The 24,093-nt window shown below is 53.9% G+C and overlaps 3 protein-coding genes across 11 annotated transcripts in view; 1 reads left to right on the forward strand and 2 right to left on the reverse strand.

The window, feature by feature from the left end:
- Window positions 1-2,840: 2,840 nt before the first annotated feature.
- CFAP141 (cilia and flagella associated protein 141) lies at window positions 2,841-3,812 on the reverse strand. Its single transcript, XM_064638552.1, is given in 5 exon segments — window positions 2,841-3,009; window positions 3,179-3,311; window positions 3,412-3,452; window positions 3,584-3,696; window positions 3,699-3,812. Coding segments are annotated over 5 exon segments (405 nt in total). The 5' UTR covers window positions 3,715-3,812; the 3' UTR covers window positions 2,841-2,907.
- A 720-nt stretch (window positions 3,813-4,532) lies between these two features.
- On the reverse strand, window positions 4,533-7,352 carry C29H1orf43 (chromosome 29 C1orf43 homolog). 3 transcript variants are annotated; one of them, XM_064638548.1, is made up of 7 exons: window positions 7,162-7,352; window positions 6,609-6,710; window positions 6,323-6,431; window positions 6,108-6,161; window positions 5,655-5,821; window positions 5,368-5,426; window positions 4,533-4,993 (listed from the first exon to the last, which is right to left on the reverse strand). In XM_064638548.1, exons 1-7 carry the CDS (start codon window positions 7,228-7,230, stop codon window positions 4,795-4,797), a joined length of 759 nt encoding a protein of 252 aa, XP_064494618.1. In that variant the 5' UTR covers window positions 7,231-7,352; the 3' UTR covers window positions 4,533-4,794. The 3 variants fall into 3 exon arrangements, with proteins under 3 accessions (XP_064494618.1, XP_064494621.1, XP_064494620.1); XM_064638551.1 differs by lacking the exon at window positions 7,162-7,352 and adding an exon at window positions 6,922-7,121; XM_064638550.1 differs by lacking the exon at window positions 6,609-6,710 and having other exon boundaries at window positions 7,162-7,305.
- Window positions 7,353-7,354: 2 nt separating this feature from the next.
- UBAP2L (ubiquitin associated protein 2 like) overlaps window positions 7,355-24,093 on the forward strand; it is a 31,038-nt gene continuing 14,299 nt past the window's right edge. For 2 of the 7 annotated variants that reach the window (XM_064638493.1, XM_064638494.1), the window contains exons 1-10: window positions 11,288-11,392; window positions 11,935-12,012; window positions 13,137-13,247; window positions 15,701-15,869; window positions 16,165-16,260; window positions 16,977-17,022; window positions 17,287-17,399; window positions 18,997-19,071; window positions 22,370-22,422; window positions 23,897-23,982. In XM_064638493.1, coding sequence (XP_064494563.1) covers window positions 11,303-11,392; window positions 11,935-12,012; window positions 13,137-13,247; window positions 15,701-15,869; window positions 16,165-16,260; window positions 16,977-17,022; window positions 17,287-17,399; window positions 18,997-19,071; window positions 22,370-22,422; window positions 23,897-23,982 — 917 coding nt within the window. In that variant the 5' untranslated portion in view covers window positions 11,288-11,302. Of the gene's footprint in view, window positions 7,430-11,262; window positions 11,393-11,934; window positions 12,013-13,136; window positions 13,248-15,700; window positions 15,870-16,164; window positions 16,261-16,976; window positions 17,023-17,286; window positions 17,400-18,996; window positions 19,072-22,369; window positions 22,423-23,896; window positions 23,983-24,093 lie in introns of those variants that run through there. The other 5 variants (XM_064638492.1, XM_064638495.1, XM_064638497.1 and 2 more) reach the window with 4 other exon arrangements.

Genomic DNA, 24,093 nt, shown 5'->3' on the forward strand with positions numbered 1-24,093 from the left:
TGCCACGAGGACACTGTGCTCCCACCCAGCGCTCCTTCAGGATGTTGAGCTGAGTCCATGCAGCACTAGCACGAAGTCTTACCCTGCCGCGTTTGCCCTCCACCAGGGGCTTAGAGTGTTTTGGTGGCCCTGGGCTGACATTTACCCCTGCCTGGGGGTGGCATGGAAAAGGGCGAGCTCAGCCTGGTGCTATTTTGGGAGCAGGGGTTTGGCAGCAGCCCCTGGCCCAGAGTGTTTGGCTTTGCAGGGAGCAGTGGGACAAACTGAGCCTGGCACCAGGGGCAGAACCCCCCAGGAGCCTGCTGAGCCCTGAGCCCAGCTCCAGCCATGCTGGTGCTTGGTGTTGAGGCAGAGGATGCTGTTGGCAGCTGGAGGAGCAGATTCCCGAGGCACAGGGAGGAATTCTCAGGGCACGCAGCAGCACTCCATCCACAGCCAGGGGATTCATGGCCTCCTCGTGCCAGCCTCGAGGTCCCATAAGTCAGTGTAGGATCTCCCATGGAAGAGACTCACTGCTCCCACCCAATGACAGATTTTGGAGGCTAAGGGAGTCAGCACCTAGGGACCTGGGGAACAGAGACCTGGTGACAGCTTGTAGCACCCTGGGTAGGGCCCTGGGGGAACAATGCCCACCCACCAAGGGCCCCGAGCAGTGGCTGCACCTCCATAAATAACCCCCTGTGCTAGGGCAGCAGAGCCAGCAGTGGGCATGGGGCCACGGGCCTTTGTATTGTCATCATCCCCAGCGTGAGCAAGGGGACAGGTGGCAAGTGGTGACCCCTCTGCCATCCCAAACCTCCGCCAGTCCCCAGGACAGCTCCGGCCTCCCCCTCTCAAGCACCATGGAGACGGGCAGACAGGTTTTATTGCGGCAGTGAAAGGGCTGGCAGGGGCTGCAGGATGAGGTGCAGAGGGACCCCCCAGTGCAGGGCAGGGCACAGGTAGCATCTGGCCAAGTCAGCGCTGGGCATCCCTGGCGCTGTAAGAATATGTTTGATATTTAGTTGGTTTTCTAATAAAACAACCTAATATCAAACATATCAGACAGAGGCAGGGGCAGACGGAGGCAGGAGGAACCACAGCGCAGCTGCCTGCAAGAGAAAGAGAGAAGGAAAGGCTGAGAGCTTGGGGGGATGCGGTATCCAGGCATAACTCCTGGGGCACTGCGGAGGCAGCACCTGGCCTCACCGCAGTGCCTGGAGCCTGCCGGGCAAGTGCACCGGCACTGGGCTGCTCGGGATGCACTGCCAGAGCAGGAGGTGTCCTGCGGCTGGGATGAAGCTGAAGCAGGACAGTGCAGGCACAGTCTCCCAGCATGGCATGTCAGGGCAAGCCATGCCATGGACTGACACGGCACAGCATGCCATGGAAGGCCACGCTGCCCACCCGGGTCCAGGGGAAACCCACATCCATCACCGTCTTACCTGGGCTGGCTTGGGGGGCTCCGCAGTGCTCTGGCTCAGGGGTCGCCTGGCTGCTGTTTATAACCACACTGGGCTGCACCCGACGGGGGGATGCAGCCAGCGAGCGCCCCGGCCCTGCACACGTGGCCTCGTTCCCATTAATTACCACCCATTGACATCCCCCTGCCCCTCCGCGGACCGGTGCCGGTCAATGCGGTCGATGGCCCCGCACCGCCTGCTCCTGCCTCCGGTCACACTCCCCATCATTAGCAAGGCTGTCGATACCGGGGGCCAGCCCTGGCCTGCGGGCCCTGTGACACCTAGGGGCTGTGCACGACCCTGCCCAAGGACGGGCCCCATCAGCACAGGGGGGCTGTGCCCCACATCCCCTTGCTCTGGGAGAGCTGCTGGGACCCACAGGAGCGTCTCCTCCATGGGGCAGCTGGAGGGGCTGTCACCCCACCCCACCCGTGTTGGGGATGTGACCCCTCTCATGCTGTGTGACAGAGGCAGCACCCTGCCCCACACTGGGGTGGCCACTGGGACCTGGGGGGTGACATCCAGCCACAAGGGCACACGGGGTGTCTTGGGGTGCTGGAGGCATGTGTCTCCCCACACCACAGGGGTGCTTTGCTGCAGCAGGATGCACCAACCTCGGGAATGGTGTTGGGGGCTCTGTGGGGGCCCAAGCTTTGGGTGATCAGTGGGCCAGGATGTGGGACAGCCAGAGCCCTGAGTGCCATGGGGAGGACAGGGGCACAGCCTGGGCTGGGGAGTCAGGGGCTCTGGCCCCACGGGGTGGCCGCAAGGTGAGGTGGCAGTGGGGACAGCAGGGACACACGTGGCGGCAGCGGTGCCAGAGCCGGGGGCGCGTGTGCGGCAGCAGCTGATGTGATGCAGCCCGACAGCTGAGCTAATGAAGGGCTGTGGGTGGGGGGTGCCAGCCCAGCGGCCCCCAGCCCTGTCAATAAGCAGAGCCAGGGCAGGCACTGATGGGCCCTGGGGCTGGGAGACACCAAGGTCGGGCACAGGCAGCAGGGACAGGAGGCCAGGGACAGGTCCCCCCCAGCTGGGAGCAGACAGGGGTCTGGGGGCACCTGAATGTGGGGACAGGGAGCATCACACCCAGCCCAGCCAGGCTTCTCTCCCTGCTGCTGCAGGGCTGTGCCACATGGCCAGGAGCACCGTGGCACACGACAGGGCACGGCGGGACCTGTGCTAGGAGTGGGACCCAGTGCGGAGCACCGGGGCTGGCAAGGCATGCTGGCCGTGCTGCCATCTCCTGGCACAGCCATGGACAGGACCAAGTGTGCAGGGTGCAGCCCGTGGAGGGTTGCGGGCAACATGTCTGAACCCCAGCCACAGGAATCGTGATGAGCTGCATCTTCCCCCCACCACTGCCCCAGGCTGTCCCACACCCCACATGCAGCAGACACAGCCCCCATTTTGCTCAACATGTTTTATTCCCAGCCAGAAGCCAGGGGATGCCTGCTGGGCTGAGCACTCAGAGCCGCTCTACATAGAAGGCTTTCCCCAGCCGGCTCAGCTCCTGCTGGTGCTGCTGATGCTCATCCTGGAAGAGTTGGTACAGGGCATCTTGGCGGATCTGCTGGGCACAGGGGCTGTGCTGAACCTCCGCGTCACCCTGGCTCACCAGTGCTGGGGGACACTGTCCCCTAGAACGTGGTGGAGCAGGATGAGGGGGCCAACCCAACCACCCACAGCAGCACAGCGCTGGGAGGACCCAGCTGCATCCAACCAATGCCAGGCCTCACCGCTGCCTGCTCCCTGCCCGCAAGATGCAGCTCCAACTCCACGCGCCGCTTCAGCCGTGACTCCATGATCCACTGCAGCACCCCGTGGGCTGAGGCCCAGCACCGTGGGTGCTCCCTGGGCCCCTGCCCACAGCTGTGGAGACAGAGAGTGGGCAGGCCGGGGATGTCTCCCCCATCACCCACGGACCCCCAGCATGAGGGGTTTGGCCCCTAGGGCTCTTTGCCAGCTCTACCTCTCCAGCAGCCCTGTGCCAGCACTCCCCTTCTCCTGGACCTGCAACCAAAGAGCACGTTTGTGGGGTCTAGGGTTTAACCTGCACCAAGGGACACGGCACCCCACTGTCTCCACTTGCTCCCAGGAGCCCAAGGACAGCTCCCACCTTCCCAGCCCCTGCCCTGTCCAACCTTCTCCCCCTGCAGGGAGCAGCTCTGGCTGTTTGGCACTGCCATAGCTGGTGCCACAGGGACCCTGCTACTGCCCTCTACACGGGCCACACCCATTGGATACCCTGGCAGTAAGGCAGCCTGGTTACCATGGCAGTAACGGCAGTCTGTTATAGCATTCCGGTTACTGGAATGGTGTCATCCTGGTTACCATAACTGCATGCCGGTTACTGTAATGGCATCCCAACTACCACAGCTGTAATGGCAGCAACCTGGCCACCATAAACAGCATCCTGGTTACCTTCGTAGCAGCACCTTGGAGGGACACAGCCCCTGATCCAGCAGCAACCGGCCCCTGCAGTCAGAGGCTAGTGGCACGCAATCTGCTCAGGCTAAACTGTCATTTTATTAAACATAATTAAAAAGTGCCGAGGCCTATGCGAGGTCTGTGCCCTCCACCCTGTGCTGCCCGTGCCGTGGTGACGGGTGAGCTGCCAGCGCTGCCCTCGGCCTGGCAGACGCAGACTCAAGGTGGGGGCTGCAAGCTCTCAGCCCTGGGGGCTCAGCAGCTGCTGGCACGCGAGGCGCTGGTGAGAGTGGGAGCAAACACCCCCTTGGCAGGACAGACGGGACACTTGATGCTGGTTTGTCCTCTCAAGACATCCCCAAATGCCCAGTTGCAGTAGAATGAGTAGAAACTGCAGCCTGAAGCAGCAGCTTGGCTGCGGTGTTGAGAACGGGCACCAAACTATTTACACCCCAGCTGGGCACACAGGCAGGCTGGGCACACAGGGCTGACAGCAGGAACAACAGGGACACGGGGAAAAGTGTTCACCCTTGAGAAAGGACAGACGATGGCTCCAGAGCCCAAGACCCACACGGACAGAACGGACAGACATCAGTTCCCGCCAGCTGCTGTGGCGAAGGACGGGCAGAGGGGGGTGCTGGCTGGGATCCGTGTCTTTATAAATAAGATCAAGCTAATCAGTTTATTCACAGGGTCCAAGACGGTGCAGGACTCAAAGCCTGGAGTGTCACAAGCCTGTGGCAGAGGAGGCTGTGGAGCCAATCCCCTTGGGCTCAGCAGGCAGGTACACTGCTCTGGAATGGGCTTCTGGCAAGGGCCGAGTTCCATCAGTCGGAACGGAGATGTGGTGTGAAGGGGAGATCTGAGAGCGCAGCTGCTTCCTCCCAGTGCTGCCTGCACACGCACTGCACCAGGCCCCACGTGCTCACAGGGTGCTCTCCAGCGTGTTGTAGTTGTCCTTGAAGCTCTTCAGCTCCAGAAAGTGTTTGGCACGTTTGCTCTTCTGGCTGGAAGGCAGGTAGGTGACCTGGATGGTGGTGGGGTTGGAGACTTCAGGGGACAGGGTGAGGTCCTTTGCTGCTGACTGGTGCTGCCGCTGGCTGCTGCCCCCCCGGGCCTTGGTGCTGTGGGTAGAGAAGAGGCACCATCACCCAGAGGAGCCACTCAGCTGCGCGTCCGTCTGTCCAACATGAGGCAACTCTGCCCTCAGGGTGACGGCGCTCACTGAGGTCTTGAAATCTAAGGCCAGTGGTCATGCACAAAGCCCTGGCTCAAAGTGCCAGGGACAAGCAGGAATGTGGACTGTGACCATGGAACAAACCCAAAACTCCATTAACAGGCAGGTTGCAAGGAGGGAGTGAACTCAGAGGCATGGACGGGCACAAACAGCCCCAGTCTCGGACGCTGGATGTGCCCCAAAACCTGTCTCTGTTCACACCTCCCCTGTGGGCTGCTATGGACCAGGAACCCACCACCGTGCCCAGGCAGCAGCACTTACATGTTCGCCAGCTCGTTCAGAGCTTCCTGGTACTTCAGATATTCTGCTTTCCCAAAGACCTGGATACAAACAGAGAAGATCACGGAAAACCCAGCTGAGGTTACAGTGTGACCTCAGCCCCGGCAGCCAGGCTGGAGCACAGGAACAGCCCCACACTGCTGTGGGGATGCAGCCAGGCTGGAGCACAGGAAGAGAAGGATGAAGCCAGGCCACAGGAACAAAGGGATGCAGCCAGGGCGGAGCACAGGAACACCTCACAGGGCCGGCAATGCCACACCAGCACTCACCCCAGTGCCATAGCGGGCACTCTCGTACCCATCCAGCAAGGTGTCGATCAAGGCTTTGCGGATGCCTTTGAAGGAGGCACTGGAATTCCGTAGTTCCAGCAGGTAGGCACAGAAGTTCTTCCCTATTAAAGACTTTGGGTACCGGCCCTCTGCTTGAAATGGGATTTCTGTAAAAAGGCACAACACAACTGGCTGAAGCACAGGTGGAAATGCTTGTGCTCACCCCCACAGTCAGGAGCTGCTGGCTGGATAAACTTCCCTCCACACCTGCTGCCCCTGTTTGCCAGATGACCCCAGAGCACGGGGCAGGCTGACCCTCAGGCCACCAGCCCTGGGCGGGAGAAATGACTGCTGCTCTCCAGCGAGGACCTGGAGCCTCCCCACAGGGCTGTTGACACCCTCATCTCCCTCACTCAGGGTCTCTCTGCACCCTCCTGCTCCGAGCTCCCTTACCTGATGTCCTGATTGCATCCAGTGCCTTCATCCTGTACAGGTAGTTATAGCAGCCTGGGAAACGGGAAAGAACAAACTGAGAGCTCTGCAAACCTTGGAGGGAGGCGGAGAAAGGGAAAACAGGAGCAGAGACACCATCTCGTGTGACAGGACACCAATGTGAGCAGCCAAAGATGCAACTTGGCCCCAGGGGAACAACAACTGTGGGACAGTACCTGGTGTCTCCAACTGCAGGAGCCGGCCATCGTCCTCAGCCAGCAGCCGTGGTTCGTACTTGATGTCCTGCACCCTTGATAGTCGAATGTCAATCTCCTCCTTTAAATCCTGCACAGCAGGAAAAAACCCGACACGTTCACTTAGATTGTGGGATCACAAGGATAAGAACAGGCCTTACACAAACCGCTCCCTCCCCGCTGCCCCACTGCTACTCCACGGTGGCAGCTCTGCTGCTGGAGCAGCCCCTGCCCGTCCCTCAGAGCACAGGGGATGGAGTGCACCCACCTTGGGCGCATGCTGTCCCACAGGCACGTGGGGGCCGCGGCGGGATTTCATGGCGAAGCGCATGATCTGGCGCTTCACGAAGATGAACAGCAGCACGAACACCTAAGGAGCCACAGCGGGGCGGGGGGTCAAGCATGAGCCGGGGGGTGTCACAGATAACCCAGCCCACCGACTCCCCCTTCTCAGCCCTCCAACCCCAGCGGGCACAAGGGTCTCGCTTCAGTCCCCCGGGAGCCTCGCGGACACCCGGCCCGGCCCCACAGACCCCCAGCCTCCACGTCCTCCCCCCGCCCTACTGACGCCAGGAGCTTACGGGCGGTCCAGCCCAGGCCCCTGAGAGCCCCGAGCCAGGCTCCGAGGGGTTCCCCACAAACAGCCCGAGACCTGCCTGACGGGCGCGTTACGGACTCCACGGGAGTCTCGTGGACACGCCGGGAGCGGCCTCACCGGGGCCGCACGGACATGAGCGGCCCGGCTCCGCGGACACGCCCGGAACGCCCCGCACGGGCACGCCAGCCCCGCGTCGGCCCCAGCCCACCCCGCCGGCCCTCACCAGGCTGCCGTAGGCCATGACCAGCACCACGTTGACCCCCGAGAGCCAGTTGCTGCCGGCCCCCGCCATGCCCGGCCTGGCCCGGGGCCGCACAACATGGCGGCCGCGAACCCGCCCTGCGGCCCGCGGCACGTGACCGAGGAGGAGGAGAGGGGGGAGCCGCGGTCACGTGTCCCCGCGCGGCGCCAGCGCAGCGCGCGCGGCCCCTCCCCGCGCGGTCACGTGCCGGGGGCGGGGCCGGGGGAGTTGTCAGTGCGGGCGGACCCAGGTAAAGTTGCGGCGGCGGCGGCTCCGGTACCGCGCGGCCCCCGAACCCGCCCCCTCCCCGCCGGGCACCCCCCGCCGCTGCCCTACGGCCCGCCCGGCCCTTCCGCCGCCACCGTCGCCCCACGGCCCGCCCGGCCCCGCCGCGCTCCGGAGGCGGCTCCGCGCCCCGGCGCCGCCGCTGGGCCCCGCGCGGCCTAGTGGGCCGGGCCGCGGCCGGGGGCTGGCGTAGCGCGCGCGGCCGCCGCAGGTGAGGCGGGCGGGCGGGCCGGGTGCAGGCGGGCCGGGTGCGGGCAGGCGGGCGGCAGGGGGGGGTGAAATGGCGGCCGCGGCCATGAGGGCGGAAGCGGCCCGAACTCGCCCGCCTCCCTGGTGCGGGCCCGGCCTGGCGCCGCCGCGGGGGCTCCCGCCCCGGCCCTGCCGGCGCCCTCCGGTTCGCTCCGGCCGTTCGGTCCCCATTGTGTGCCGCGGGGTCGGGCGGCTCCGGGCCCTGCCGCGCTCCTGCGGCCCGCCCGGCCCCGCCGGTGCCGACGGTAACAATGGGAGCCGAGCTCCCGCCCCGCCGGGCTCCTCACGGGCCGCCGGGCCCGCTGCCGGCACCGCTCCTCGGTGGCGCCCCGGGGGCCGTGGCCGGGGTGGGCCCCGCGGCCCACGGGAAATCCGCGGGCGACGCCGGTCCGGGGGTCCTAGAGGAGCCCCGGCCCGCGAGCGCGGCCCGCCCTCCGGGTCCCTCCATTCCGGTCGGGGGGCTCTGCCTGCGCCCTCCGACTGGAGAGTCTCCCCGGTAAAGCGCTGCCCATCGGTACCACCACGGGGTCTCTGGTGGCATATCCGGGGGTATCTCCCCAAAAGTTCGTGCACTGCACGTGTGGGGGGTGACTCGGTCTGCAGCTGCCATGTTTTTGCTCCGGGGAAAAAACTCTCACACCGATAACCCTCTTTTGGGTGCTTGTTCTGCCTCACAGTGTGGGAAAATCTTTCCAAATGCTCTTTGCCCTCTCTGGTCCTTTTCTCTGGGGCTTCGGAGCCTTCTGCAGTTGTTAATTAAGCATTGTTGGAATGGGCTGGAAATACCAATTTTTCTGTATTTAACAGATAAGGGAAACTGAGGCTGGGATGTGCCAGGACTCGCCCAGTGGCAGCCAGCAGATCTGGCACAGCCATGGGACCCGCAGATCCTGGTTCTGAATCTGTAACTTACCTGATGTTTCTAATAAAATGAAGTTTGTTACATTTTTGTATCCCCTCTTCTTCTGGAGACTCCACACTTCACCTGTGTAGCTGAGGCTCTCCTCCCTAGGCCTGGCAGGCGGGCAGTGGTGTGGTCTGAGAAGGAAAAGGGGTAACAGCCAAGCACGTCACGTTTGATGCAGTGTCTTTGAGCAGAGGGTGTTGTAGCCTGTAGTTTTGTTTTCCCTAAGCCCTGTCCGAGGGCAACACTGGCCCATTGACCTGTAGCTGCCCCCTTTAATGCCAGTGCTGTGGTGTGGACTGGCTTTTGGTGAGGACAGCTCCAAACTGGAAAACTCTGTGCAGGCATCAGAATAACCATGTTCCGTGATTCAGTGCGGCCCCTAAGCCAGGCTCAAGTTCCCCCACTGAGGAATAAGTTATCACTAGCCAAATTTCTCTTTCCTTAAGGCAGCTGTGGAGTCTGCATGGGGGCACTCCCTCACCTGACAGCCTTGGCAGGGTCAGGACCTGGCTGAGATTTCTATTGTAGATGTTTTTTGCACGTTAGAGGACCCAAACACTGGTGTTACTTGTGGCAGTGATGGCAGCTGGGCAGAGCAGAGCGTGGCAGCTGCTGAACAAAATGCCTGGGTGCTGCACAAGGTTTGAACTCAGCCTGCTGGAACTGTGGCCCAGGGGAGCTGCAGGTTGGGTTCCTGTGGACATGCAGGATCACTTCCCTCTGCTGCCAGGTTGGTTTAATATGACAAATTGTGCATGGAGCTTGAAGCTGGAGGAGACATAGCGATGGTGAGCAAAAATAAATAACGTGGGGAAGAAGCCTGCACGGAGGGGATGGCTGGGGGCTGGAGGCTGTCTGCTTCCACCTCGGGGTGCTCTTCCCCCACAGCTTGGGGTCTCCTGATGGCCGCACAGGTGGCTTGGATCATTTCCTGATAAGAGACCTTGGCACTGTATAGTAGGAAAACTGTAGTATTAAGTTACCATGAGGTGTGGGTGACTACAAAGGGGGGATTTCAGGGGTTTTGTTGGGAACTGTGGGAGCAATGGCACAAAAACTTGCCTATGGAGAAATGCTGGGCACAGGTTGGAGCAGGCACGGGGGGTATGCATCCAGTGCAGGGCAATATTGGGGTCTCCCTGCTCTCAGGAAGCATTTCTCACCCAGTCGGGTACTTGCAGACTTCCACAGGAGATTCCCCAGTGTTTCCTGGGGTGTTTGCTAATGCTGCTGCTGAGCTTCCTTGCCTGGCACACCAGGTCTCTCCCTGTGCTGCCCTGCCCGTGTGCACAGGTTGGATTGTCCCACTCAGCTTTCCTCCCTGCTCTCATGCTCCATCCATGGCTCCTTCCCCTGTCCCAGGCGCCTGGAGCAGGCCCTGCTGCTTTGGGGGAAGGCTTCACGCTCTTGGTAATGAAATACAAAACTGTGAGTTTTGTGATTATTGAAATTTCGGGGGCTTGGAAGTTGTGAGTCCTGCCAAGTGCCATGGGATGTCACTGGCATTCCTTGTGCCTGGAAGGCACTAGGCAGGGTAAAACGACTCAGTGCCAATCCCCTTCTAAACCACCTCCCCTCACCTCTAGCTTGGGCTCTGCCCTGAGGCCCAGTGTGAGGTTAGAAAACTCCACTTGCTTTGGACACTCATTGGCCTGAACTCTTTCTGGGATTTTTTGCCTCAAGCAGTTATCTAATGATGTTACTGGCTGTTCCTTGCTGACATCTAGTTCACTTTTTGGTATGTTTTTAGTCTAGAAAACTTAGTATTTCCAGTTTGGGGGAATAACTGAAGCATGCAAAAATAGGCAGTTCTGCAAGGGCAGGTTTTCTTTAAAAAAAAAAATTCCATAGGCCTGTAGCACCACTTATTCCTGGAGTGTTTTTGCTTCCCCTGCTCTGCTTTGAAGGCAAGAAAGGAGAAGGGGAAGTAGTTGAAGTGTCTGAGGCTCTGAGATGCTCTGTTCTCCAAGTGAAGTTTCTTTGGTGCTTTCTTCAAGCATTCCTGCTCCATTTGATGGCCACAGACTCACCATGAGCTCATGGCAAATCCGTGCTCGCTCACACATGTGTTTCAACAGCAAGTCATTAAACCCTTTGCCCCAAGTCCGGGAAATGGCTTCAAACTGAAGGAGGGTTGATCTAGATTAGCGAAGGAAGAGCTTTTTTTACAATGAGGGTGGTGAGACCCTGGCACAGGTTGCCTAAAGAAGCTGTGGCTGCCCCATCCCTGAAAGTGTCCAAGGCCAGGCTGGACGGGGCTCGGAGCAATCTGGGCTGGTGGAAGGTGTCCCTGCCCATGGCAGGAGGTGGGACTGGATGAGCTTTAAGGTGCCTTTCAACCCAAACCACTCTGACTCTGTGAGTCTACTTCTTGCTCCCATGTGGATGCAGGAAATGTTTCATTTGGAACAACCTGCCATGGAATTGGCAGAGAAACCTCGAGAAGTGCAAGTGGCTGTTTTGTACTGGGAGCACATGGTGATGGCAGCCTGGCCTGCCATGGTTTTAGGGAAGTGGTGGGGAGGGTGGGGGCCTGCGACGGGTGTTCTGGCTGTGTTGCCCGTACGATTGTTCAGTCCTGGTGCTGCCTTTTGGTTTTGGTTTCTAACAGTCTGTTCTCTCTTCTCCCCGACCCACCACAGAGTTCTACCTTGTAAATACTGTTATTTGTATATACTGTAAATGATGACATCGGTGGGCACTAACCGAACCCGGGGGAACTGGGAGCAGACACAGACACAGAGCCAGATGCAGCACAAGCAGCGGCCGCAGGTAAGGGCAGTGTCCATGGAAACCAGGTAGCTTAGAGGTGGAGACCTGGCTCTCCTGCTTGGCCTGGTGCTAATGGGTGGCTTGCCTAAGAACTGCCAGAGCCAGGTTAATTGGGCAGCCACTGACGCTGGTGTTTGTGTCAGTGTCTCCGAGTGGGACCCGACGCTGAGATTTGGTTTTGTTTCCGTCTGACTGTTCCCTCCTCACTTTAGTGAATGCAAGTGGCTGAGAAGCTGCCTGCAGTGGGTCTTGGTGTTCTGGTGATGGTAAGGTTTGCCCCAAAACAGAAGCGGTTCAGGTGGCTGCTGCTCCCCTGGTGTCATAATGCCAACCAGCAGTACTTCCCTTTCTTTCAGACTCCCCTTGTTCCTTTTTCATCTCACTTTCCCCCTGGACCTGTCCTTTTCTGACCCTTGTTTGCACCTTTTCTTTACCATACTGATTCCTTTCCAGAGATCTCAGGGAAGTGGAATGGCCTTTGGAGGACAGTTTGGAAATGGGCTGCTCTGACCATGCTCTCTCTATCCATCTGATTTCTTTAGGCCACTGCGGAACAGATTCGACTGGCACAGATGATTTCGGACCACAACGATGCTGACTTTGAGGAGAAGGTGAAACAAGTGAGTGTGGAAAGTGAAGATGAACCCTGACAGGGAGGCAAGATCAATACTGGAAGGACTGTGAATGCTGAGGGGGTGGGCGGGACACATCTGGCTGCTTCCTGAATTTCCTTGGACTGGTTTCACAGAGTTGTCTCACAGAATGATTTGGGTCAGAAAGGACCTTTGTGCCATAGGGACACCTTCCACTCGACCAGATTGTTCCAAGCCCTCTGCAACCTGGCCTTGAACACTTCCCGGGATGGGGCAGCCACAGCTTCTCTGGGCAACCTGTGCCAGGGCCTCACCACCCTCCCAGGGAAGAATTCCTTCCCAATATCCAATCTACCTTTGGCAGTGGGAAGCCATTTCCCCTTGGTTCTGTCACTCCGAACCCTTGTCCAAAGTCTGTCTCTAACTCTCTTGGAGCCCCTTTCAGCACTGGAAGGGGCTCCAAGGTTTCCCTGGAACCTTCTCTTCTCCAACCTGAACACCCATGGCTCTCCCAGCCTGTGTCCAGAGCAGAGGGGCTCCAGCCCTCGGAGCACCTCTGTGGCCTCCTCTGATCCTGCCCCAGCAGCTCCACGTCCTTCCTGTGCTGGGGGCCCCAGAGCTGGAGGCAGCATGCAGGTGGGGTCTTACCTGAGCAAAGCAGAGGGGTAGAATCCCCCCCCTCACCTGCTGCCCACGCTGTAGGGATGAGCCCGGGAAAGTGTTGGCTTTCTGGGCTCCCAGTGCGCATTGCCAGGTCATGTTAACCCACATCTCCTCCTCCTCCTCCTCTGGGCTGTTCTCCATCCATTCTTCCCCAGCTTGTGTTTGTGTTTGGGGTTGCCCCGATGCAGGAGCAGCACCTTTTGCCTTGCTGAATTTCCGATTTGTTCCCACAGGTGACAGTGTTGTACTGAGAAAAGGGGGTTATAGGTTGGGTCATGTTGAAACAGTGGTAACTTTCACAACCTCAGTTACTCCTCATTGAGGGACACAGTTAAGCTGAGAAGGCTGGGGAGACTTACAAACCCTGAATTTTTTTTTTTTTTAAGGATTTCTGGTTTGGGATTCAACTTGCCTCCTGAGAGACCCATAGACATTTTGGTGCCATCTTAGTTTGGAACATGTTGACTGTGGTGTTGTCTTCTTTACAGCTGATTGACATCACAGGCAAGAACCAGGACGAGTGTGTGATTGCTCTGCATGACTGCAATGGGGATGTCAACAGAGCCATCAACGTGCTGCTGGAGGGCAATCCGGACACGGTAGGATTGGGGCCTGTAAATCTGGTGAGGCCTAGCTCAGTGTCACTGCACATTTGCAGGTGAGGCATCCTGTAATGTCAAGATAAGGAGAACCACGACTGACTAGTTCCACGGGAGCATGCAAGGCGTGACTGTGACCTGACTGCTGAACGCTGCTCTCCGTGGCCTTGCACAGACTGTGAGCTTGGCCCTAGGCTCGAAGGAATAGAGGGGGAAATGCAATAAGTCATTTCCTTCCTATTCATTTTGAATCCGAGCAGTTTGACAACAGTGCAGTGGCATCTGTATGTGCTTTCACACCACTGAGTGTGAAGGAACGTACCTTTTCCCTCTCAGGGCTGTGTGACCTGTGTGGAAAGGCAGGTATGTGTCAGGTCCTTTCTGTCAGAGTAACATAGTTTTTTTGTCTCTGCCCCCAAACACTTCTCAGCAATGTCCTGACTGGTTTGTGTGCTGCTGCCCATGCCATGGTTTTGAGGGTCTTTTCATGGTTTGTTTTCTGTGGAATCGGGCTTGGCTGCTGTCCTTCACACAGGTGCCTCTCTCAAGCAAGCCGAGGTCAGCTCCGAGAACAAGTGAGCGCTTGTTTAAGAGGAACCTTCTGCCTGTGTGTGGGACGTCATTTCTTTTGTGGTATAGATGGCAGATTTGCAAGTTCTCTTACAGCCCAGAAAAAAGCCTATGAGTATCAGATCCTCCCAAACTGCCACTGATCACAGGTATCCTCCTGGCACCCTGGTTTGGCTGGAGCTGACTCAACTCCTTGTAGAGTTGAGGCTCTGAATATCACTTCTCAATAGTATCTATTAGCTCATTTTTTTCCCCTGTGATGAACCCTTGGGGACAGGTGAGTGAGCTGGATGCCCCAGACTATGTTATGTGTATCACAGCTGCTCCCCAGTGTCAGGTACTCTGCTTTGGCACCAGCCAAGTTCCATACAGTGCACGTACCCGTTCCTCCTTGTCTTTAGAGAGCCCTTGCCATTGACAACTGATCAAAAGATCTATTAGAAAAGCTTTTTAGAGAGGGAAATAATATGGATGTGCATTGCTGAGGCATAGTTCTGCCATGATTGTATTTTTCTCCAGATCTCTTGTAACCCGTGACTTCTAGTCAGAGAGCAAACCTCTGCCATCACAGCGATTTAATTTCCTAGAGAAACGCATTGCTCAGGATAGCGGCATCCAGGACAGGGTTCAGCACCCGGTGCTGTGGAGCAGCACTTCCTTTATGGGAGCAGCTGAGAGGCCCAGCAGCACAAGGTGTGCAGGGCAGGGTGTGGAGAGGCAGGCAGGGAGCAGGTGGAGAAAGCCCTAGGCTGCCACTGGTCCAGCCCTGTGGCCCTGCAGCTGCCACATCGCTGAGCACAGGCAGCCCCTGCACTGCCATTGGTCAAGTGTCTTGGAGCTGCTTCTGGCCTGAATTCAGCTTGTGCAGCAATCCTGGAAAGGGAATTTTTGGAGAGAAAACAGCCCTGCTAATTGCTTGAGTGCACTGGTGCTGATGAGGACAGCTTGCCTGCTGAGCTAGTTACTGGTAATGTATTTGAAACAGTAAAGGAGCAGGTGTTACCTTAGAATTGGATTAGGTTCGGTTTAAATTACAGTATGCCAAGTAAACATTTCCCAAGTAAACATTTTTGTAAGTTTTCTTTAGAGCAAGATACCTATGGAGAGAGACTTTAGGAGCCTTGGGTTGGATGGCAGTTTGTGCCACTATGTTGTTGGGTGTTTTGTCGTTGTCCCTGCATGCTGCCATCCAAAACCAGCTGTTGACTTGCCTGCCAGTTGTGTTTTCAGGTGATTGTCAATGACTTGTGACTATTTTTAATTGTTTCACCAGCATGCAGCATCGGTTTAAGAATATGAAACTGCTGCAGACTGTCATAAAATAAATGAGTGCAGGCCCATGGTAGTGAGCTGGAGGCACGCTTAACTTTTTACAGTTGAACTTGAGATAAGTTGAATTCTGTGATGCTTCTCTCCCATCTGAGCTGCTGTTTCGGGAGGGGTTTTGTTAATCACTCTGCATGTGAGAGAAGAACTTACTCCAAAATGTTGACTGCAGAGCACTGTGGAACATTTACCTGGGTTATTCTGAGAGCTCTTGGTCATCTGTGTGAAATGGCAGGGTTTTTTCCCCTAAACAAGGTAAATTTATCCATGCTTTCAACTCTGGAAATATCATGCCCTCTCTACTGAAGAATTTTAGTGCAGAAATAGAAAAAGTCGTCTCCTGTTACTTCAAACTGCATGCCAGTCAGCTGTGAGAAAACTTTTCCTTGAAGGAAGAAGCTATGCTGTGTGTAGACTCCTCAAATAAAAAATTGGTCTGGAAACCATTTCTTCAGAGACTCTTGTTATATACTCTGTAGCATGTTTAAATCTCTGTGTATTTGCATCTTGCATTGATAAAGCTATGATTAATTTCTTTCCCCTCTGCAAACCTTCAGCATTCCTGGGAAATGGTCGGGAAGAAGAAGGGTGTCTCAGGACAGAAGGAGAGTGGACAGACAGAGCCCAGTGAAGAAAGCAAAGAAAACCGGGAGCGGGAGCGGGATTTCAGCAGACGACGTGGCGGGCCACCGAGGCGGGGGCGAGGTGCCAGCCGTGGAAGAGAGTGTATGGACCTGCCCTTTCATAGCCCCCAAAACTCTCCCACTGAAGCACTTAGTGCTGTGTAACAGCTGTCTGTAAAGCTTCTCAAGCAGGCACATCTGTGAGGAAAACCATTCGTATGTGTGTGTGTGGATCTGATGCGTTCTCACTACCATCAGATTAAATCAAAAGTTCTGGGAGCCTGTGGTGACGTGGTCCCCTGTACAGCCACTGCACTTTGGGGTTTGAGGTCTGGTCTTGTACCCCCACTAAAGGAGAATGAGTCTTGAAATTGTCTTTGCATTGTTTTGTCTTTCAGTTCGGGGCCAGGAGAATGGACTAGACGGTGGGAAGAGTGGAGGATCTTCTGGAAGAGGCACAGAAAGAGGGAGGCGGGGACGTGGCCGAGGCCGAGGTACACATGGGGTTTGGGGTCCGAGGGGGTGGGAGGAGAAGAATGGCAGCAGTGTATCTATCTCCCATGAGGTTCCAAAACCTCTTTTATGGGAGGAATTGCCAAACTGAAAATACACGCTTTAATTTTCCTGTCCTTCTGCTTATCGGTAGTGTTTACATGTTGCTTCCCCATCCTAAGCATGCTAGAAGCATCACCTAGTTCTTGCATCCCATCTGTGGAGTTAGAACAAAAATTGAGCTTTGTTACAGAGGTGGGAAGTTAAAAAACCCAAGATGACTATTTGGCAGGTGGGTCAATGGCTTGTTAGCAACAGAACCTGCATCCTTGTTCTTACATGTGTGTCTGAGCACCATCACTGGCTTGAGCTTTAAATACTTGGTGCAGAAATTAATTTTTCCACAAAATCTACTGCTCAGAAATTGTTGCTGAGGTCACACCCTGCAAAAATCAGAACCTGGGATTCAGTACTTATGGTTTGTGCCAGCTGGAAACCTTATCTGAGCCTGGAATCATGCATTGCTAATCATGCTGCCAGCCAGCTGAGGTCATTCCCATCTGTCTAAAGACGTTGCTGGAAATCCCATCAACTCAGGAAGGTCCTCTCCACTTCCATATTCTGGGCATCAGAACTCTATATGTTGTTTGAGTGTTTCTTTTTCCAGTGACATAGAGCCAAGAGATGCTCAGAAGTGCCTATGTCTGTGTATTTACAGGTGGCTCTGGACGGCGAGGGGGAAGATTTTCTGCCCAAGGCATGGGGTAAGTTTCACTGGCACAAACCACAGCAAAGATAAGTCTGTGCATGAATAGTACTGTTTGTGTCAGTCATTTGTGTTCCCATTTTTTTTTTTTGTTAATAAGACCCAAACTGCATCATGCTAACTTAGATTTGGGGGTGGCTAGCATAGCTGAAGCATCCCTGTGCTGAAAGAACTGCCTTGTGAGACTCTGAATAACATCCGTTGCTTTCAAAATGTTTAGCCAAAGAGAGAGTGAACATTTCTGTCTTTGTATTTCTTATAGAACTTTCAACCCTGCTGACTATGCTGAGCCAGCCAGCACGGATGAGAACTATGGGAATAGCAACAACAACACATGGAACAACACTGGGAGCTTTGAGCCGGACGATGGCACAAGTAAGTGTCAAATGCACATGTGCTGGTTTGTGTTGAGAGGGTGAGTGGATTTTGCAGACATCCAGTTGCACTGAGGAGGTTCTGGGCAGGTCTTAGGCTCAGGGATGGAGGAATGGGTTGTTAGTTCAGAGACAAATTTCAGTGACCCTAATTCTTTGCACCTTTGCATATGTTTTGATGATTGCTCTGGAAATGGGGAGCTGGATGATTGCTGTGGGGTGCACGACAGAGGCACAGGAACATTCACCTGTTTTCCAGTAGAAACCATGCTACTGTTTGGAAAAGTGTTTTTTTTATAAACTGTAGTGTATTAAACAGGTCCAAGTTCTCCTGATGTTAGGTGCATCCTCCAGAGAATATTACTTGGAGTCAAATGTCTTGCTCTTGATTTTGGTACTAGGAACATTCTCTCTTTCATGGTCACCTTGCTCAAACTGCGGTGGGGCGAGACTTTGTTACAGAAACAAGATGAAAGGAATCTGACCTCCTTCCCTTTTTGAAGCCAGCATGTGTTTGGTGGATGGTTCTGAACACCTAGCTGCCCCTGCACGTTCTCCTGCATTGGAAAACTGGTGCCCTGGGATTTGTTTCACATACACACAGTATCGTGAGATACAGCAAACTCAGATTTTGCAGTGTGAAAATGGGGCAGTTGCAGGGGACAGTCCTTGACCATAAGTAGCCTGTTTGTGGAGTGAGTTTCAGAGTGGTTTGGTTGGCTTTTTTATGGAGCAATCTTGAACCACTATGAAGTCAAACCGTTTTTCCACAATTTCTGAGTATTCAAGTAAATACCACATTCTTGGGTGTAAGAAGCATTCACACCTATGTTGATGGTGCTTTTGGCCACATCTATATTGCTCGCATTAGCTGAAAAACTGATAGCTTTGGAAGGAGAGAATTAAAGTCCTGTAAACTGGGATACCTTTTACTGAACATTGTTAGTGTCAGGGAGGGGGTGGGAGCTTGTTTTGTGTGTATTTTGGTGGGTTTTGTTTGGGTTTTGTTTTTTTGTTTGTTTGGATTTTTTTTCACAAAACAGAGCTGTGGAAGGGGGGAAAAATAAGCCTGTTTTTTGTAAAACACGAGCAGATTGAGTGATCATCTTGGCAGTTGAAAAAGGGTTTTAAATACCGGAGGGAATAGTGTGGGCATGTGTTGAGGGCAGTGGGTACACTTGGCTCGGCAGGAAAAGGGATGGGAGTGGACAAGCTCCGTATGCTGGAAGTTTAACTGACTAGTGGGAACAGGCTTCTGTGTGGATGGTTTTCTTTTTTTCTGTGTTGGTGTTTTGCGGAATTGTGGAACAAAGTGGATTAGAGTGTGGTTGGGGGGAATTGAAGATTTTTCTGACAGAACAAGTTGAATTTGCTCTAGTACTGCAAAGCAGCTGTAAAGTTTATCATGCAACACCGCTGGTCACCTGTGTTGTGCATGGTCATTTTTTTCCAGTTTAATAGCCACAGGGCATCTCTTTAAATTAACAATATCCACAGGTACGATGTGACTGGTGTATGTGGGGGCAATGAAACTCACCTTCACTTCTTTAAGTCAAAATTTCACTGGTTGTCTTTCTTTTCTTTTTGTTTTGTTTCAGGACTTGATTTCATTGGGGGTGAGGGGTCAAATTATCCCCGAAAATTTGACACTGCTCCTGGTACGATACATCCAGGTGCACTAACTGCCCCGGATACCTTTACTTTACAGCTTTTTAAAAAAACCCTGAAATATCTGTGGATATGTAATTCTCTCTCTCAGTTTGTTCATTTTAATGAATACTTGACATTTGTTCTGACTGTGCTTTTACTAATGCTGACACCTTGAATATAAATTGGGAGAGGCTAACCCCAACTCCAAATTTTAGCTTCAGCCACTGCTTCTTGGTGCCCAGAGCAGCTCCATGTCCACAGTGCTGGTGACAGAGCATCCCACCCAAGGGCAGGAGGCTTGAGGCAGCTCAGTTGTATTTCCTTTGTCTTGCATCCTGAAAAGCTGTGACTTGCTGTCACCCCCATGCCATTCCTGCAGCCTCCCTGCTGTTCCTGCTCAGGGCCACAACTGCTGCAAGCGGAATGGGTCCGGTTAAACTCTCTCCGTGCTTTGCCTCTGCTCACAGCCACTGTTGGGTGAGCAGTGCTCAGTGGCTGCTCTGGCATGTTCCTGCTGCCCAGCTGCTTCTCCTCGCCTCCCTGCAGTTGAAGATGATGGCGGATTTTGAGGTGACAGGGGTGCTTGATGTTAAAGCTACTCAGTGCCTGGCCACTTTATTTGCTGTTTTGCACCTTTATGCCTTATGAAGCCAAGAGACACCCATGAGATGATCCAGTTTGCTGAATCCCATTGGTGTCCATAACAAGGCCAACATCATGTTTGACTGTCTCCTCTATCTAACCTGAGGTCTTGAGACTAAAGAACCTTCCAGAGGAGTTTGCCACTTGACTCTTGAAGGTCAGGGCAGGAGGAGTGTTGAGGCTGAGGAGTCTCTTTAGCAGGGGCCCAACTGGCAGGCAGACAATGTCTCTTGGTTCTCACCTCAGGATTAATCTTTAACTTCCACGAGCAGCACAAGGCCATCTGCTCCAGAGCTGCCATTGTGGTTTTGCTGCCCTTTGTCTTTGTTTGGATTTACATTCCTCTGAGGTGCAGACTGGGGGCCTTTGAGTCTGTTGCCCTTCCAGACTGAGGCAACAGGCCTTTATCCAGTTCCTGAGAGGCAGCAGACTGCCTGATGGGCTGTGGGAGGAGCAAGCTGGATGCTCATCTCCCAGTTTAAAATGAAGAGACTGTGTTTGAGGAGGGATGTGGACATCTTGGAGACACAATGGGATTTTTTTTCCTTCACCACAATCATATTGGCACATGTTGTTGGCTTAATTGTATTTTTTCTTCTCTTCCTGGTTTGAGGACCTTAAAGACCAGCAGCTCTTTGAAGGGCTTTCTGAAAGCAGAGAGGAGGGCTCGCTGTTCAGAAGACAACTTTTCTGAAATGGTGTTAGAAGGGTCAGAGTATTGCTTGTGTTGCAGTTCTCCCCTTCGGAAGAGCTCGATGGAGAGCAATACGCTTGGTTTCTTTAAAAAAAACTTCCCACTCTGTGCTGGCTGGGTGCTTTCTGGAGCATTCCTGGTCAATGCCTGGTTGTACATGGCAGTTCTTTGTTTTTCTATCTACCCCTTTTGTATGCAGGGAGCACAAGCTGTGCTGAGTTGGTGTCCAGTACTGGAGTAGACTTGCCGGGAAAGCCCCGTCAATGGCTGCTCTTCATCTGCAGGGTTTCCTTCTACTTTTTGTGTTGCTTTGCTTTTCTTCTCAGTTTCCCCAAACAAGCAATACTTAAGAGCCCTGTGCTGTGCTCCTGCATGCACAAAATCTTCTTGGTGCAACTCTGTTGGCTTCCTGCTCTGTTGGCTACCTGCAGGTACATCCAGCTCCCTATTCCACCTCTCGGGTAAGGTTTGAGCTGGAAGGATCTTTCTGATCCATTAAAATCTGGACAGCAGCCTTCCTGTTACTGCTGTAGCAGGAGGGCACAGAAAATCTGAGAAAGGGGGGAATCTGGGTTTTTAAACCCCAGATGTGTTTTGCATTGACTGTGTTGAACTCCTGATGCTTCTGGCTGGGAAGGAAGGGGTAGACTAGCGTGCCCTGAGATTCCTGGCACTCTGGGAAGTCATGTTTTATTAGTATCTCTATTTCAAACTTGAATATAAAAGAAAATAAATCCTGGAAGGCTTCTTGAATTGGCTCAACTTGTCAAGCAAAACAAAACAACAATGAAAAAATAATAATTCACTGATAAATACTTATTTCTTGCACTAAATTCCCCACTTCTAGACAGGCAGTCATTTAAATATGCAGTTAAAGTGTGTCCTGCAGAAGAATCCACAATGGTTTTCCCTGCATGCTATGTTTTATGCTCTAAAAGGCTTTCGGCCTATAAAAAGGCTGATGCCAACTTGTTCCGTCCCTGTAAGTGTCTCCAAGATTAACCCTGTTGGCCCTGTCATGTTTTGTTGATCTGGTTTGCGTGGACTGGAAAGAAACCAGCTGTGCAAAACAGGGCTGGCTTTATGCTCTGAGGTTTTTGCAGATGTGAAATCTCCTGCTCTCCTCCCAAACCAAATTTCAGTTGTTAAATGGATTCAGAAGTTGCCACATAATGTTTGAAGTACAGAGGTTAAACTCTGTGATGGAAGCGAGGGTCAGAACAAGTTGAAGATGCAGTCAGGGAAAACTCTTTTTATTTTCTGGTAAATCTTACTTGCTTAAACTGTGCTGTGGATTGTGGCTGAGGTCTCCAGCTTTTCTCCCCAGTGCTTTGAGCATATCTCTGCAACTGGTCACAGAAAATGCAGGAATTGCTCAGTCCCTCAGATTTTCCCTTCTGAATCCCATTTGCATGTGCACAGGAGGTCCTGGTGCACTGAGGCTTCAAGACTTTTTTTTGGCTGGGGAGAGAAGATGAATCACAGGAATGCTCAGTTGTCCCTAGGTTTTATAGGAATGTAAGGTTTACCTGGGTGGTGAGATCCTGTGCCAGAGCTGGCAGGAAACCTGTGAGGGAGGTGCTCTGTCCAAGCTGCTGGGGTAACACTGACTGCTCCCAGGTGCACAAAGCTGTAGCTACTGCAGTACAAGGGGAAGTCAGGAAAATGGCACAAGGAGGCTGGGGATGGTGCTGGAGCTTCCTTGCTAAGCTCAGCTCCCCTGTTGGGTGTTGGGAGGTGTGTGTTGCCCTATCTGCCAGCCCAGCAGTCCCTCTCTTTCAGCTCAGCCTGGGGCAGCAAGGCAGAGGTGGCCCTGTCATGGTACCTTGCCCAGGAAGCATGGGTTGGGGTCTACTGCTTTAACTTGCTTGGTTGGCAAATAGAAATCCTCCTGGCTACCTGCAAAGCTCCCCAGTGCTTCTCCAGCTCTTGGAGGCAGAGCTTTGATAAATGCATAACTTCTGTACCTGTTGTTGTCCTTGTAGGTGCGTGGAGGGCAGCGACAGAAGAATGGGGCACGGAGGACTGGAATGAAGATGTAGGTACTCTCCAAACCCTTCTCCTCCGTGCATCTGCCAGCAGGCTGCTGTCCTGTCTGTACACAGAGCTCTAGGAGAGCTCAAAGTTCATCCTCCCCCAGACTATGGGCAGAACCCCAGTCAGGCTCCCAGTTCCAGGAGCTATGAGGAATAAGTAATCATCACAGCTTCAAAAAGATACGTGTAGTAGAGCTTGTCATAGGAGCCCAGGACAGAAAGGGATCTCCTAGGGCCTTGAGGGTGGTCCTCTCATTTCCTGTAACTGTATGATGGAATTCTTCCAAAAACTGGCCTGACTCCACGCAGGACTCTTGCTCCGTCCCTCCAGTGGAGTGGCAGTTGGGGAAGGTTTGCCTTTGATCTCACCATGTGCCATGGAGGAGGCAGCAGTGGTTTCCTGCATGTCATGTGCCTCTGCTTGTCCTTGTGACTTGGATGGAACAGAAGCTTTTGACTTTCTGACTTGCTCTTTGGCGTGCCTTGCCGCCTTTCATTCTCTACTTGATGTCCCCTTCAGGGGAGAATGGATGCTGTCAGCACCAGCTTTTAATGCCACTATAGCAGTTTCTTCTGAAGTGGGCTTCAGTCCCTCTCCAAATCAAGGGAGGACTTCTGTTATTGCAGATGGGAGCAGGGTTGAGCTTTTTTAGTATGATTGTTACTTTTGCATGCTCATTTTGGCTCAGCCAACAGACTGGGCAAGGAGGGGAAGCGTTTGCTTTCTAGGCACTCTCTGAGGGAAGTGCTCCTGCTGTGTTTGGAGACAGGAGCAGTTTCTCTTTGTTCAGTCAGATCTCTGCTAGAAGGGAGCCTTCGAGAGCCCTTCTTGCCTTCAGTGTGTATGAGATGCCCCCAGGGGTTCCGGGTTTAGTTTTTTAACTCTGGCGCTTTAGTTTCTGGTGGTTTCTCAACCTGGAATAGAAGCTGTTCATGTTCAGATATGTTCCAGGCTAAATCACAGGTGGTCACTAGCCTTCCTCTTCACCCATTCTTGAGCAATGTTATTTTCCCTTCCATAGTTGAAGTAGATCTGTTGGTCAGATCATCCAAGTGAGCCTGGATCATTGGAAGCTTAAGTGGGGGTCCAAAGTTTCTTCCTTTGGCTTCTGTACCAGTGCTTGCACCTATCTGTGCAGGGAGTTTGGCAGATCCTTGCTGCGTGCCATCGACTCAGAGCACCAGCCCAGGGCCCCAGGAGCCCCAGTGGGTTTGTGGACTGTGGGAAATTTGTGGAAGTATTTTAGGTTTTTTTTTTTCACTGGCAGGTGATTTGTGCACTTGCCCAAGAAAAAAACAAATAAAAGCTGATTCTGATGGGAAGCAAATGCTAGGGAAGTTTAAGTCTAAACACTTGAATTACTTGAGGTTTTTCTCTAGCCTTTTGTCTCAAACATTCCTGTGCTTTATGTCACAGGCACTGTTCTAAGGCACTGTTTTCACTTTTGAATTCTTTTTCCCTTTTTTATCTTCCAGCTATCGGAGACAAAGATCTTCACTGCCTCCAACGTGTCTTCAGTGCCTCTGCCTGCTGAGAATGTGACAATCACAGCTGGACAAAGGTGAGTGCCCATGGCGATGCCATTTACCTGGGAAAAGTGGCACACAAGTCCTGGAGCAATTTCCCTTCTTTGACTAAACCTTGCCAGCTAGCTAAAATGCAGCAGCTCTGA

The sequence above is a fragment of the Pseudopipra pipra genome, chromosome 29 (genome assembly GCF_036250125.1).
Source record: "Pseudopipra pipra isolate bDixPip1 chromosome 29, bDixPip1.hap1, whole genome shotgun sequence".
Lineage (NCBI taxonomy): Eukaryota > Metazoa > Chordata > Aves > Passeriformes > Pipridae > Pseudopipra > Pseudopipra pipra.

Coding starts and splice junctions, on each gene's coding strand:
- C29H1orf43 (XM_064638548.1), bottom strand. CDS start 7,230: ATGGCGGGGGCCGGCAGCAACTGGCTCTCGGGGGTCAACGTGGTGCTG. Junction 6,432..6,608: donor TGGGACAGCATGCGCCCAAG/GTGGGTGCACTC, acceptor CCTGCTGTGCAG/GATTTAAAGGAGGAGATTGA. Junction 5,822..6,107: donor GGATGCAATCAGGACATCAG/GTAAGGGAGCTC, acceptor GCCTTTTTACAG/AAATCCCATTTCAAGCAGAG.